Source organism: Echiichthys vipera (genome assembly GCF_963691815.1).
Source record: "Echiichthys vipera genome assembly, chromosome: 13".
NCBI classification, from domain to species: Eukaryota; Metazoa; Chordata; class Actinopteri; order Perciformes; family Trachinidae; genus Echiichthys; species Echiichthys vipera.
Window position 1 is genome coordinate 4,590,246 of NC_139838.1, and position 15,153 is coordinate 4,605,398.

The following is a 15,153-nucleotide window of genomic DNA, read 5'->3' on the forward strand; positions in this document are numbered from 1 at the left end:
ATATATAAAGTGTGTGTGTGTGCGTGTGCGTGTGTGTGTGCGCGTGTGTGAGCTGTGGTGTCTGACTGTCTCATGTTGTCCTCTCTCCCCTGCTGCAGCTCTGTGAGTCCCTGGAGGAGCTGCTGAATGTGAATGGAGAGCTGCGCAGTGAAGGCCAGGCCATGTGGACTCTGCTGGGGGGCATCCTGGGCCAGGTACCACCACCATTACTTCCCATGTCACATCACCATTCTCCTGTCCCCTCCCACCACCCTGCTCCCCAAAGCTGTTAGTTGTTGAGAAATTGGACAATTGTAGATTTCCTTTTTAGCATAGCAAAGATTTGTGTTGGAGAGTTATACAGATTGTGATGATATTTTTTATAAAAATCCTGTCATTTGCCATTTAATGAATGTGAACTGCAATCTAGGAAAATAGACGAACATGCTAGAACTGGAATATACACACAAAGTTTGTTTGACAATGTAAATAACTGAGGTTCCCTGATGTCCTGCAGCCTGAGGGTGTATATAATGATAAAACAACACTTTCTTACTAAAATCTGCTTTAAAACTAATTTGGCCCACTAATATGAGCCCTAAAGTGTTTAGTTTAAAATAAAACAGATTTTAGAAATTAATGATCAGATGAATGAAGAGAACAGAAAAATACATAATTGAAGCAATGGGCTCATTGAATTGAGTGTCAGCTTTACAATTAGATCAAATTTATGTAATTCATAACAGTTTTTTGCCCCAGGTATGCAGACATATCCAAAAACACCCCTTTAGAATAGGACAAAGTTAGGGATCGGCCGATATGGATTTTTTAGGGCCGATGCTAATAGCGATTTTTTTTTTTCATCAGCCTTAGCCGATGACAGATACTGTTCTTGAGACGATATTTGGAGACGATACTACTTTTGCTCCCTCAATTTACATCATATAAATTACACAATGATGATAACAAATGTTACGAGTCACATTTATTGAACTTAAAAAAGGCGTCTCCAGCAACATGGAGCTGCCTGTGGACGCCTATCTGTAAATGATGCCGGGAAAAACTTTGTGAACACAGCAGCTAGCATCGATAATAAAAAACGATAATATCGTCAGGCCGCAGATCGGTCTATCACTAGACAAAATAACACATTTGTACTGCAGGAAAAAAACTGCATGTTGTCCCCCCAAGTGTCTAGATAATCATAAAGTGGCATGAAATGTTTGGGTTGTCTGGTTTCATACCTTCACTCTAGCTTTAAAGGCCAAGACCCACCAACCAGATAAGGGCTGACCAGTGTCAACAGTGCGGGACACACCGCAAAAACAAGACAGGAGGACCACTCTCCAATGGCCAAACTCTGACAGCCGACTGTCGGCTTTGTGCATCTTTCCATTACAGCCTCTTAATGACAGTGATGTTTGCTGAGATCTACTGCAGGTCTCTTAAAAATGTTTTGTAGAATAGATACAGTCTGACAAACCCTAATATCGCAATACTCAAGTCTAACAATATTTTCCTCTCCTGCGAGGTAGTGTTGAAAGTTCCAGAAAAGATCAGAGGAAGCTGCTAACTCTGACCTTTAACTTTAAACTATTCAAGGAAATGGATATTATGTCCACTGTGGTGTCAGGGACAGTGGCGTCATTGCTTTGAAGTTTTATGTATTTAGCACCAGCTAAATCCATAAAAAGCCTTATTAAAAGTATGGTCGTTGAGAGCATGACTCGTGTAGATAAATGGTCAAACGATGTTAATGCGGTGGCGGGGCAGCAGAATGGACAGGAACTAGAAGGAGACTGGCAGTGAATCTGCAATGACCACCATAAATCACCTAATTATGAACACGCAGGATTTAAGTAGCAACATCAGTCACAGCACCGCATGCTTTTGTGTCATCTGCCACATTTTCATCTCCTATTTGTCATCCTGCCTGTGCATTTGCAGAAATTATTGATGTCCCCAACTGGGACTCTCATCCCTCTTCAAGTACACGGTCAGTGCTTTTGTTCCCAGTGCTCCTGGAAGTTTAGCACTCCTGGCAACAAGAAAACACTCACAAGACTTTTTCCACTTGCCTCTATAAAATGTCATGAGAAACAAACAACTATTAGGCAGCAAATATTATAACAGGGATAAGTGTTTCAGTGTTGTCCAGTTTAGTTTAATTTAGTTTAGTTAAGTTAAAGTTTTAATATGTAGAATCTTTACTAAATATATATATATATATATATATATATATATATATATATATATATATATATATATATATATATATATATTAAAAATACACCCACAGGGCTTTTTTAGGGGTACCAAATGAAAGTTTTGTTTTTCCATAAAAGAAATAAAAATCTTGAAAAATTTTTTTGAGGGGTTTGACAATGACTTCTGTCCCGTTCTGTTTTTTTTTTTGTTGTTTTGCATGGTGTGGCTGTGGTCTGGCGCCAAAGTTAGGCCAACCAGTGCGCCACCTATAGGGCAGCAAGAAGTCAGCCTCACATGACGAACATCACCTGTTTTTCATATAAATGCGTGTGGTCTACACTCCATACAGAGCAACAAAATGCTTAGTGCTTTTTTTTTTGTGTTGTGGTGGCCATTTGAGCATTTTGCATAAACAGGAAGTTGTTGGAACTTCAGCATACATCTGCAGCTAATGTCTCATGTTTGCTAAGGCCAGGTCCTGAGGACAACCACATGCCAATATTGACTAACAGACACAGCGCCGCTAATTGGGAATAGGTAGTCAGCCTGATATGACATCATTCAATTTACATGAAATTTACTTAGTGGTCTTTAGTTCATACGCAACAGTGTTCATTCTCTAGCGCCTCACAGTAGACGTAGGAAGTTGTGAGAAAATTGCGATGAATCGCCTGCGGCCACACAGCATAGTGTCTGCGCCTGCAGGGGTCAGACCGGCTCCCCCGAAGCGCGCCGCGTGGGAGGTTCCATTCATCACTACTTGCAGCTTTAATATTACTTGCCTTTGCATTACTTGGCTTTTTGTGCCACAGCTTGATATGTGTTATTTTGCTGTGACAGATAGTGCCCAGTGCTCCTGCACTGTAATGTTTGGATGTTTTCAGTATTCCCTCGAGGACAGAGCCGTGTGGCAGGAAGCCTGACAGCCAGGTACACAGATGAGCGTTAAGCTGTTTCCACTCACTATTTATAATCTCTACCTTTAAACTTCTCCATCTGTCTGATAAAGCATGTTAACAATCTTGAAACTGCTCCATATCAGCAGTAGAGTCAAACCTCATGGTCAGATGCAGGAAGACTGCAGCCCAGGTTGAGGAGATAGCCCCAAGAGCCCCTTGGGCTTTGGTCACCCTGTCCGCCCCCATCTATCAGGCCTCCCTGCGGGGACGCTCCCTCTGCGCTGCGGGCAGAGCGAGTGTGCCCAGATTAGAGCTTCCTCAGGGAAAACCTTGTCTGTTTAGTGACAGACTCAGTCCCTACGAGATAAGTTTTCTAATTAACCTGCGCGGCAGCAATGCACCTGAGATACAGGGGAGAATAAACGGGCTGTCTGCTTCTGCTTTTCACCTGCCACATACAACATGTTCCCTTCATTTCTCCTCACAACTTTGCTGTGAGGGAACTCTGCTTTGGATAACACTTTATTTGGACTAAACTCTCAGCCTGCACAAAGCAGGTGTTCAATAAAAGCTCACTTGTGGGTAACCCTAACTCTGACTTCAGAAACAGCCTATCAATCAGCAATCTCACTTTTCTCTCTGGGGTAAGGTGTGGGGGTTGGAATTTCAAAATTTAATTTTCCAGGCCTGGAAAAGTCATGGAATTAGTTTAATTCTGAAAATTTTGGAATAGTCATGGAAACGTGTTATTAATAAAATTGTAATTTCTGTGGATAAATATGCATCGATGTGTGACATTTTGTTCACCATCACATACGTTATTTTCCATGTTCCGTTTGTCCCTTAGTGCTGTCCAGCTATCTGACATTATGTCTCAACAGAGTATGAATCTGATATGTATGAACACGGGGCTATTGCACATTTGATATTTCATGGCTCTCTATTGATACAATTGACCGATAGAAATTGTCATGAAATATTATATACTGTAGTACAACCCCTGTTTCCAAAAGTTGGGACGCTGTTTAAAATGGAAATAAAAAAAGAAGACAACATTTGTTCAAACAGAGACATGTTTTTCTTAGTTTTTGTAAATGATATCCTCATTTGGAATTTTGATGCCAGCCTCATGTTTGAAAACACTTTGGACAGGGTCACGTTTACCACTCTGTTGCTTCACCTCTTCTTTTAACAACACTGTGAGTGTTTGGGAACTGAGGAGGCCAGATGCTGTCATTTTTAAAGTGGAATATTTTCCCATTCTTGCTAAGGAGTGAATCATCTTCTCAACCCCCCCCCCCCCCCCCCCCCGTTAGCAGTGGAGCATCCATCCATCTTTCAACAAGTGAGCTGTTCTATAGGAAAGAGATCCTTTAAATGACTACTGTTGGGATCTGACACTATTCAGAAAGTGCAATTAAATACAATTTACTTGACTCGTTAACTTAACTTGATTTTACATTGAGAAACATTGTTCCTCAATTGCATCACTATTTGCCTGTGCAGTCTTTCACAGAGTGGTGAACCCCTCCTCATTTTTACTTCAGAAAGACTTTTTTTACCCAATCGTGTTACTAACCTGTTGTCTGTTAACCTCAATCATTGTGAGATGGTCCACTAGGTGTTTTCTTTTAGAATTTCACAACTTTTCCAGTCTTTTACTTCAACAACAAAATAAACTCTTCCTAAACCTGATTGGACGAACAAACCACTCCCTTAGCTGTCTTTGGGCTGTACTATCAAACAGATGGCAGCTGCCCCCAAAATGTTTTCCCTATTCTATCCACCAAATTGAGTTTCTCAATTTAAGGCAAACATAAGCCTGTGTGATAACAGAATGACACTTCATTATATCTGTGACACCAGGTTTAAGAGGTTAGCTCGCCCAAATTACAAAAGAACATTTTCTTTTTCCCTTTGGTGGCACCCAGCAGTGCAGATAGTTTTGGTTTTATTTTGGCCATGGCTTGGGATTCATCTTATTTCTGCCTTCACCCCATTATTAGAGATTAATGGAAGTCCAGTTGTGGTGCTCCCAGCGTTAGAAGATAACTTTGGAGAATGTTCAGAAATAGCGTTCTGGTTACTTTGGGTAATCCCCAGACCTCACAATGGACTAAGAAAAAAAAAATCTGTGTTTTAATTAGGATTTTCACAATCAAGTTTCTTTTGCCCCAATCCAAGTATTTTGATATTGGGTAAATGACACAATGTTCCTTTTAATTCTGCCCACCTCATTTTTGAGGAGCTACTTGATCCAAATACTGGAGGTCCTGATTTAAAACAATAATGTTGGTGAGCTTAAATTCCTAGTCGGCAACATTTGTTTGATCATAGTCACTGAAGCTGACACTCTGCTACGATAGAACAACATAAATCATCCAGTTTTAGAATAAAAACGCGCCTCTGCGTGCACCTAGAACTTGTTGTTTGTTTTGCAAAAATCGACAGCGCCCGTATCATCCTGTCCACTCAGCACAGTTTGTGCACACGGCACAGATCCATGCATGTTACAATATCACAGGCACACGCCTCAAGCTAGGCATACACTAAATTATGTTAGCAGTTGCTATCTACGGGTAAGTTAGCCAGCCTACCTCTATGTAGCATGTACTCTATGCTGTTTATTGATAATAGAAGACACGGGACACAGGCACTGACGCGCACTCGATTGGAGAGCGGAGCTCATGGTGGTGGGGGGTGGAGAGTTGTAAACATTTGAAATTTGAGACTTGCTTGAGAGTTCAACAGGGAGTATAGAACGCTTGATATTGGCTTGACCCACTCAGAACCAGGACTGTCAACTCTAAGTGTTGACTCACAGCCCCTGACCTCTTACAGGTTGAAGAAGTAATATGACAAGGGAAGTCAACTCAAATGTATTACTGTATAACACATGAAAGATATCCTCCTTTTTAAACTCTCATTAATTCAATGACTAAATGTTTTCCTTCAGTGGTTTGCTGAAAGGTTCAATGGAAAATCTAGTCATTTTATTGTTCAAGTTTTTTTTGTTGTTTTTTTAAGGAAAATCACCTTAAAAAAACACCCTTACACACAGACCATGTCCTCATGTTTAAACTCCCCTGAAATCCTTTCTTTCACAGCTTTGCTGAAATGTTCAATTTAACCTTGTTTAGGATGACCCCGGCTATATGATTTGATTTTATTCAAGTTTTCACATTTTGAACATAGTACAAATAAACATGAATCCCAAGCATCGTGTAACTCTGACCATGCAAAATCTGATGTGATTTTATCCATCACACTCCAAATTAAATAGAAATGTAAAAGTATGATCAAACAATGTTTCACATTCACTCATGCTGCACTCATGCTGCACTTTAGAGCCTTATGGTCATTAAGGAGGCGGACTGATGTGGACAAAACACTGCAAAGTTCAGTAAAGTTCATCAGATTATGATCAGCTTTATTTTGAATATACAAATCCATTCAAATTCATTTCACCATATTTTTATCAGATTTCTTTTTATCAGTATTCGCTATAGACTGTATAAAAAATGGATGTAGCATACCCGTCGGGGTCCGTTCTCTCAACTTGATCCAATCGTACTCTCCTACTGGAGTCTCCATCTTGTCAAACTTTGACTCCACCTCATTTCCTCTTACCAGAAAAGGGCATGTATGTGACATTGGGGGGAGGGGCGTACGTCCATCTGGCTGACGCATACCTCCGAGGTGAAGTGAGGGCCTGAGGCTAGCAGTCAATCAAGAGACCACGCCCCCAATTATTCATAAACTTTAACCTCCAATAAAATAAAAACTAGCCTGGTACAAAAAATATGAGCTAAACTAGAATGTTTTTTGTCCAAGGCCTTGATCAGGTTTAATTATGCTGTGAAAACGGCCTGTTTAACATGGGGGTCGATGAGAAACTGAGCTATTATGAAACCTGCCCCTAGTGGACACTCAGAGAACTGCAGTTTTTGGCACTTCCTGATTGAATCAACCAGGAAGTCGCTGTGGTGGAGGCTTAGTATCGGCCTTAAAAATCTAGCATTGGTCAGGCACTTTTGTTAAATGACGATGACCATCTGACTGGAACAGACTTTAACAACAGTGAAAAGCTGGCATAGTTAGCAATACATATATGTTTAGCTGAGTCAGCTGACCAAAATGGAAACATGTGGAATCGTCATCCACAGAATGTGAAGATATTTTTCATATACCATGATAAAAAAAAAAGAAATGTTGCCTGATATGACTCACTTTTGAATTATATATCGTAATCTCTAACCATGTTACATTGGCATGTGTGAGCACAAAAATGATAGTGCCCTCTGTCCCCCTCCTCAAACATACAGCAGTCATACACATTCACATGAGGCAAGGTGGGTGAAGTGCCTTGCCCAAGGACACAACGCCCATGACACCAGTAGGGCAGGGTGGTCATTGAACCGCCGACCCTTAAGACATTGGCCGAACCGCTCTACCAACTGACCACAGCCGCCACATGCCAACGCTGATACCAATAGATGAGTTGATAATATTGGCTCACTGATATAGTGGTCTTACTATTGGTTCTGTGGGTTACTTAGGACACTGTAAGGGTGTCGGCAGGGACGGGGTCACTGTTTTTGGGAAGAATGTTAATGCTCATAGCTGTAACGTGAAAACATTTGTGCCCATTTGTTTTTGGGCAGAAGCTGAACACCCCAGCTGTTCTGAAAGCCCCAAAAGAGAGGAAGCCCAGCAAGAAGGAGGGAGGAACCCCTGGGAAGTCATCCAGCCTGCCAGCAATCCTCTACAGGTAAACACACAGCGTCCTGAGAGATGCTAACGAAGGAAAGGAAAGAATAAAAGATAAAGGTTAAATGATAAAGAAAAGACAGTGAAACCAGGGTGCACTTGTTTTAAATATCATTAAATACCAGGGGCAGAGATGTGTGTTGTATCGCAGACATCCATCTTTTTTTTTTACACCATTTAAAGTTGAGTGTGTGAGCTTACATCTGTATGATCCCTATTTACATGGTGAGACAAACATATCGAAGATTTTCTCAGACCACACTTTTTGGACTAAATAACCAATAAGCAGCCTTTTTTTCACACGATTTCACATTTTCCTGCAGCTGTGGCATCTGTAAGAAGAACCAAGACCAACATCTGCTGGTGCTTTGTGACACCTGTAAGCTCTACTATCACCTGGGCTGCCTGGAGCCCCCGCTGACACGCATGCCCAAGAAGACAAAGAACAGCTACTGGTGAGAGACATGGAGACACAGCTATTGTGTGGACTCATACCCTGTTAAATTTTACAAGTTGACTTCACTTAAAAGAATCTAGGAAACAGATAGCACTGACAAAAGGTAAGTGAATATAACTATTAGTCTTAAGTTTAATTTATTTATAACTACCTGTTAAAGGTTAAATATGTAGAATCTTTATTCTGTTTACATTGTAGCAGCCAATAGAGTTGGGCGTTGTTCGGCGTAGCTACTGTAGGCTTTCGATGGGTGAAATGGAGTTGAATTGAATTCAAATGCACGCCCGAATGGCTACGTTTTTTCCTTGATCGGTAAGCTAAATGTTTACTTAGCTGTAACGGCTAACGCTAACCGCTAATGGTAACTGTCAGTCAAACGCCTCTGCTACAGAAACAAGGAATCATTTCAAGTTGAGAGATAGCTAATGGATTACACAGCACTCAAAGAAATACTCCCCGTTGAAGACTGGCTAACGTTAAATACTGCTGATCGCTGACACACTCGGCAACAAACCTGGCAACCCGACCGCTGGAATTACAACTTTTAAGTAATTTAAGTAAGCCAAGTTATCCTGACTTCACTGAACGGTTGTATTAACTCAGTAGAATTTAGGAAACCGATTGCATTAGAAAAATAAAGCACAACAGAGAATGATTAGTTCACAGGGATTTTTTTTTTTTAAAGATTTTTTTGGGCAGTTTTTGTTAGATATGACAGATTAGAAATGGGGTAAGAGAGAGAGAGGGAGACATGCAGCAAAGGGCCAGGTGGAGTCGAACCCATGTTGATATGTTGATATATGACTTAATATATTATAAAAAATAAAACAGTGCTTAGTACGGTATAGTCAAGAAAAGTGGAAACCTAACATTGTATAAATATTCATAATAATATCCTTGGCATAAAATAAACAGTTAAACATAGAGTGGTTTTTCTCCATATTTTCAAAAACACAGAAACAATAATGATCCATCAGCTAATGACAGTCCCTCAGGAGCGTTGTCTGTGCTAACGTTAGCTGAGGGGTTTCTGATGCATCAGACTGGCATTAGAGCTGTCATCACGGGAAGTGTCCCCTTCTTGATGATGAGGCATATAGGGCTACACTAGGGATGAGTCCTGATCTTCGGATCTTTCAATAGTCATTAAATGATAAAAAAAAATAGTTTGTGCAACTATCGTCCTATCTTAAAAAATAGATTTGCCCTTGTGTTAATCATCTTGGCAAAAAGCCCAACAGAATGTGCCACACACGTTACAGACTACAAGGCACCAGTAAAAGGTGTGTTTTCCAGGAGTGGAGGATTTAAGATGGAGCACAAAGTGCATTTATTTTTTAAAGGTGGAGCGCCGCCTTATCTTCGGTCCCGTTCACATGAGAATGATGAGAATGCATCTGTGTGTATCTACTCCACACTATTTTGTGTCCAAAATCGTCTGTTTTGACAAGATCAACGACAGAGTTCATTGGGTTCTTTTAGGAAAGCTGAGAAGGCATAAGGCTGTACTATTCTATAATACCAGGCTTGGGTTGAAACTACAATACAACGCAGCTTTTCTCACCGCTCTGCTCATCTCACATGCTCTGCACACAGAAGCTGCACTGTGACATTTGCTACAGTGCTGTGAGATGGGCTGGATGCTACTGTACGAACAGGAGAAACTATGTATACATTTGCATCTGGGAACACTGACCAAGTCTTTTGGTCCAATTTCTCTTTAAGTGGACTCTCCTGGATAATATTAGACGGTAGAGGTTTATGTTGTGGGCATTAGTTTTGAGACGGCATCTCAACAACCCTTTCTAGCACCTAAAAAGAAAAAAAAACTTGGACTTAAGCAGTAAACATGCTTTAGTTATTTATTTAAAATGATCCCTTTCTCAATTTTAGGTGATATCTAGGTGTTGCTCCTTTTTAGTTTGAGTGCTCTTATTGTAAGTAGTGTCTCCCAAATAAACATATTGTCATTATTTCAACTTAATTTATGAGAAAACATTTTTTCAAGTTTGTCATGGTGCACGGGTCTAAACACTACAATAACCAATGAATATACTAGGTGGACGTGAATTCAAACATTCTTTGTTGGTGCAGTTAAGAACAAAGCCTGGTGACATAGTTGTTGAATTAATTTCAAATTACAGAATGTTGTTTTTCAGTATTTTTCAACACTATAATCCTTTCCCGTGCCTGGTGTTAGCTAGCCTCGCGAGCTCAGGATGGTCTCATGCGGCGGAGAAAATTTGGAGTAAGTTTGCCAAGAGGCTGAACCAATCAGCATTGGTTTTGAGGAGGATTTACAAACAACATGGCGGCTTCCGGGGATGAGATGAGTGCAGCTATGAAGCAAGCTGCTCACTAACTCTTTTTTCTCTGGATCCTTCTATTGGAATATGGACCGGACACCTGAAATTGTGCCTTTTATCCATAAATTCACGTTACACAAACGGAAAATATCCTTTACCAACATGTTGTTTCCTTTCTGAGCTTTGCTAACATTGTTAGTACGTCATACGCTTTGTTGATCTGATTGGTAGATTTGGCCCGTATGTTGGTGATAGACGGATGGTTCATCCAATCAACAACCAGTATTTTCTCCCCTTCCCAAAAGATCTCCAAACCAGAGTTCCCAGATGGATCTGCTGAGAAAATGAGAATCAATCCATCTGGAGGAGTCAGGTTAGGTGTTGGCAGCACCACTAACAGAGTTGTAAGCTCAGTGATTGGCTGTTTCTTGCTGAAGTTGAACTTTTTGGAATCGTAACTTCCGTACAAAGTTAAGGAAAAATAATTTCTCTTTGCAACTCTACAGTTTAGTTGCCAACAAGCTCATCCACTCAAATGGTCCTGTTTAGGTTACCAAGGGGGGACGGATACAGGTTAAGCACTCTGTAGGGCTGTCTTTGTGTATAGCATACTGCTTATCCTTTTTTTCATAAATACAAAATTGATACTTAAAGAAAACAGAATACTTTTGTCAATCCTACCTGATACTAAGTTCCGAAAACATTTTCATTATGTGACTATGAACAGGGATTTCTTTTTCATATTCATACTCTGTCTGTCTGTTAGGAGTAGTACCACTTTAGGATCACAAGTGAGGTTTTTTTTCACATTAGTCGTGACATTTGAGGCCAGTCGGTGCAGCAGGATTATCAGATGACAGATGCTGAGATGGTGAAAATGTCACAGTCTGTTCTCTCTGTGACTGCAGTTCCTTATCTAGAGAGGAGATTTAGTGCATCTGTTTCTTCACGTATTATAGTTGTAAGATATGCTGTCCTTTGGTGAAATGCTTCTTTCACTGAAGAAACAGAGAAGCTTTTTCTCTTTCTTTGACAAATAAAAGAAATGACAAGACGCAGCTGCTGTTACAATAGGACATGTTTGTTTGTCTAACACAATCTGTGTGTAACTCGAGTAATTAATTTAGCATTCATTTTCAGCATGGAGCTCTTTTGCTTCATTGGCTGAAAATAAGATAGTGTTTGAATGATAAGTGTGTGGATGCAGAGTCATAACTAATTACACGGTTGTGCATGTACAGAAAGCCAAAGAGACTACAGTCTAATGTGCTCGTTTGTACAACAAACAGCAGAGGCTGCTTGCCTCTCAGGTCTACTTTGACTTGAGGCAGTAAATATCAGTATTATTAATAGGGCGGTGTATTGGCAAGGACTTCTGAGGTTTGGGTTTGGACTTTTTTTTTAAAATGAAATAATGCCAGGAACTAAGGGAGTTCACCTCCATTTCTCTTCATTTTGCGGTTGTAGTAGTGTCATACTGCTCTTGTGTATAAATGGGAACCACCAGAACACAGTGATAATCCAGTCAGTGATAACACTCAAGCACATTTCACACATGCACTGCAAACCTGAAATCATCTGTACCAGTCATTCCCAGAGACTGTCTAAAAAATGGGTGTAGCACCATTGGTGTCTGTTCTCTCAACTTGATCCAATCGTCCTCGCCTACGGGAGTCGCCATCTTGTCAGACTTTGACTCCTCCTCATTTCCTCTTACCAAAAAAGGGCATGTATGTGACATCGGGGGTCGGGAGATACGTCCATCTGGCTGATGTATACCTCCGAGGAGAAGTGAGGGTCAGAAGCTAGCTGTCACTCAAGAGGCCGCTGCCCCTAATTATTCATAAACTTTAACCTCCAATAAAATAAAAAACTAGCCTGATACAAAAAGAAACATCCCCCTCAGTGTTGTCATGGAGATATGACCTAAACATACAGACTAGAATGCTTTTTGTCCCAGGCTTTAGACAGGTTTAATTATGTTGTGAAAACGGCCTGTTTAACATGGGGTTCAATGAGAAACTGCTCTATTATGAAACCTGCCTCTAGTGGACACTCAGAGAACTGCAGTTTTGGGCACTTCCTTACTGGATCAACCAGGAAGTCACTGTGGTGGGGGCTTGGTCGTGACCTATACGTGGGTCACAGGAGATTAGAGTTGGGTCGCCGAATAAAACTGTACAATTGAAATGGGCTGTGGCTAAATTTATGTTGCAGTTAGAGGAAAAACTGCAGTTTTTAGTAAGTCATTTGGTGAGTGTTTTTTTAATTGCAATCCACAATAAAAACAATTATTGTCCCATCCCTAATTTGTATTTTATTCCACTGATGAAAGGAAAGAAAGGAGTATGCACATATTTGGTTTCATTTATGTGTCGGTTATATTGTTTTACTGATGAGAGGAAATAGACATAAGAGCCTGTTAACTCAGCCTGAACACATTATTACTCAGTCTCATGTTTAAAGTGTTTAACATGTTTATAGGCTTTGCTTTCAACAACACTGATCCCTCCCAAATGGCTAGTTTATCAGTTCTAGATGATATCAGGAAGTAGCAGTAAAAAAATGTCCAGGAATGGATATTTATGCCCAAATTCACTGTTCTCACAATCTACAGGTTAGTGTTATTGTGAGTTGGGTCGCAATGGATTATCATTTTAATAAAGTGGGTCACCATAAAAAGTTTGTGAAACAGTGATCTAGACATTACCCCGCGTTCTGATTCAGTCAGACTGAACATCAAGCAGAGGTGTACCCTCCAGCTCTATAGTACACTAAGGCTGATTGAGCCCATGTGTGAATGGAGCATTGCCAACGTTGATGACGTTTCTATCAGGCTGCGGCCAATACCTGACAAGATAACATGTCATGGTTGGTACGAATGGATTCCTGAGGTCGCCTTGTTAATATGGTAACAGTATCTTTATTCTAGCTTTAAAGGTCTAATATGGAGAATGAGCAGAACACCGCCATCTAGTGTCTTAAGATCGTAGTCGCAACAACAAAAAATAATTCCTACATTCGGGTTGCCAGGTTTGTTTCCCAGTAGCCTACAGGAGACTGGAATCTGTTTCAGCCTGTTTGAACCCATCCCCTCTGGAAAATCGCACCATAAAAGTACTGCAGAGAGTTCGACTGACAGTTAGCATTAGCCTTTAGCCGTTACAGCCAAGTAAACATGAAAGTGATGTTAGTGATCAAGGATAAACGTAGCCATTTTGGCGTGCGTTTTAATGGCGTTTCTCTCTTTTCTGTCAGTCCATGGAGTGAATGCTTGGCCTATATTGACTCTGGCTTTTGCCCGTCTCCGCTCACTCAGCTGCTGGGATAAATAACGCCCCCTTCACTGAGGCACCGTAGCAGCTGCAGGATTGGCAAACCCCATTTCACCCAGTGCCAGCCTACAGTAGCTGCACCCAATAACAGACAACCCTGGCAACCAGCAACGCCAAACGCTATTGGCTGCTACATTGGAAACAGAACGGGACAGAAAAGTCAAAATATTAATTCAGACTAAATATTTGTTTTTATGGAAAAGCAATACTTTCATCCCATACCCTTCAAAACGCCCTGTGGGTGTATTTTTTTTTTTTTTTTTTTTGATAAAGATTCTACATACTCAACCCTTAAATATGAGCTCAGTAGCCTCTAAAAGGCCGCATGTCGGGAGGATCCACCTGCTTATTGACTCTGTTCCCTAGCACAGAGCTGGAGTCAGGATGTAGTAAGCCTAGCTTAGCGTAAAGTGGGAAACCGGGAGAAACTGATAACCTCCCTCTTTTCAATGTTAAGAAATAGGACAAAAAAAGAAAAGTTTTGACAAGCTGCTGCTGCTGCTCAGAAGAAGACATTGGTTATTTGAATTTGCAAAATCAATTCTTTATTTGAAAGAAGTCCAAAACATCTTTATAATCATTTTTTTTTGTCTCTCAGCCCTTTTGTGTCTCTTACCTTTTTACCCTTTTGAGGAGAATAAGCTCTAAAACCATGTTTTTTGTGTATATGTAGTTTTTACAGTAAAGACTAAAGATTTTGGTCTGTGATAGTAAAATCAATACAGTTAGGTAAAAGGAGTTCTCTTCCTTCTCCTCAGGCAATGCTCAGAGTGTGACCAGGCCAGCAGCGATGAGGCTGATATCGCCATGGAGACGCTACCAGACGGCACCAAGAGGTCCAGGAGGCAGATCAAAGGACCAATCAAATTCATCCCACAGGAGATGTCCCCAGAGCCCAAGAAACATCAAGTGAGAGGCACGGTGTGTATCGACACACTGGAAATTGCAAATGTGAACAGTAAATGTATTTCAAACAACACCTAGTACAAAAATAATGAAAATGTTGGTGTTGTCAGTGTTGGCTTATCGATTGATCTGCATTGATTACAAATAATTAACTTGAGTGCTCATTAACCCCACGCTCTCCTTAACGTTATCAGAAAGCTTCACATGGTGATACTGTGTTCATGAGCACGGAATAAACATTTGTAACAAGGACTTTTGTTACAGGAGACAGTAGTAAAACACACATAAATGTG

The 15,153-nt window shown here is 40.6% G+C and overlaps 1 protein-coding gene across 4 annotated transcripts in view; it reads left to right on the forward strand.

Moving 5' to 3' along the window:
• Positions 1 to 15,153, forward strand: part of phf14 (PHD finger protein 14) — a 121,582-nt gene that overhangs the window by 34,481 nt on the left and 71,948 nt on the right. For 2 of the 4 annotated variants that reach the window (XM_083925916.1, XM_083925919.1), the window contains exons 11-14: positions 99 to 194; positions 7,751 to 7,857; positions 8,180 to 8,311; positions 14,713 to 14,875. In XM_083925916.1, coding sequence (XP_083782042.1) covers positions 99 to 194; positions 7,751 to 7,857; positions 8,180 to 8,311; positions 14,713 to 14,875 — 498 coding nt within the window. The remainder of the gene's footprint in view (positions 1 to 98; positions 195 to 7,750; positions 7,858 to 8,179; positions 8,312 to 14,712; positions 14,876 to 15,153) is intronic. The other 2 variants (XM_083925918.1, XM_083925917.1) reach the window with 2 other exon arrangements.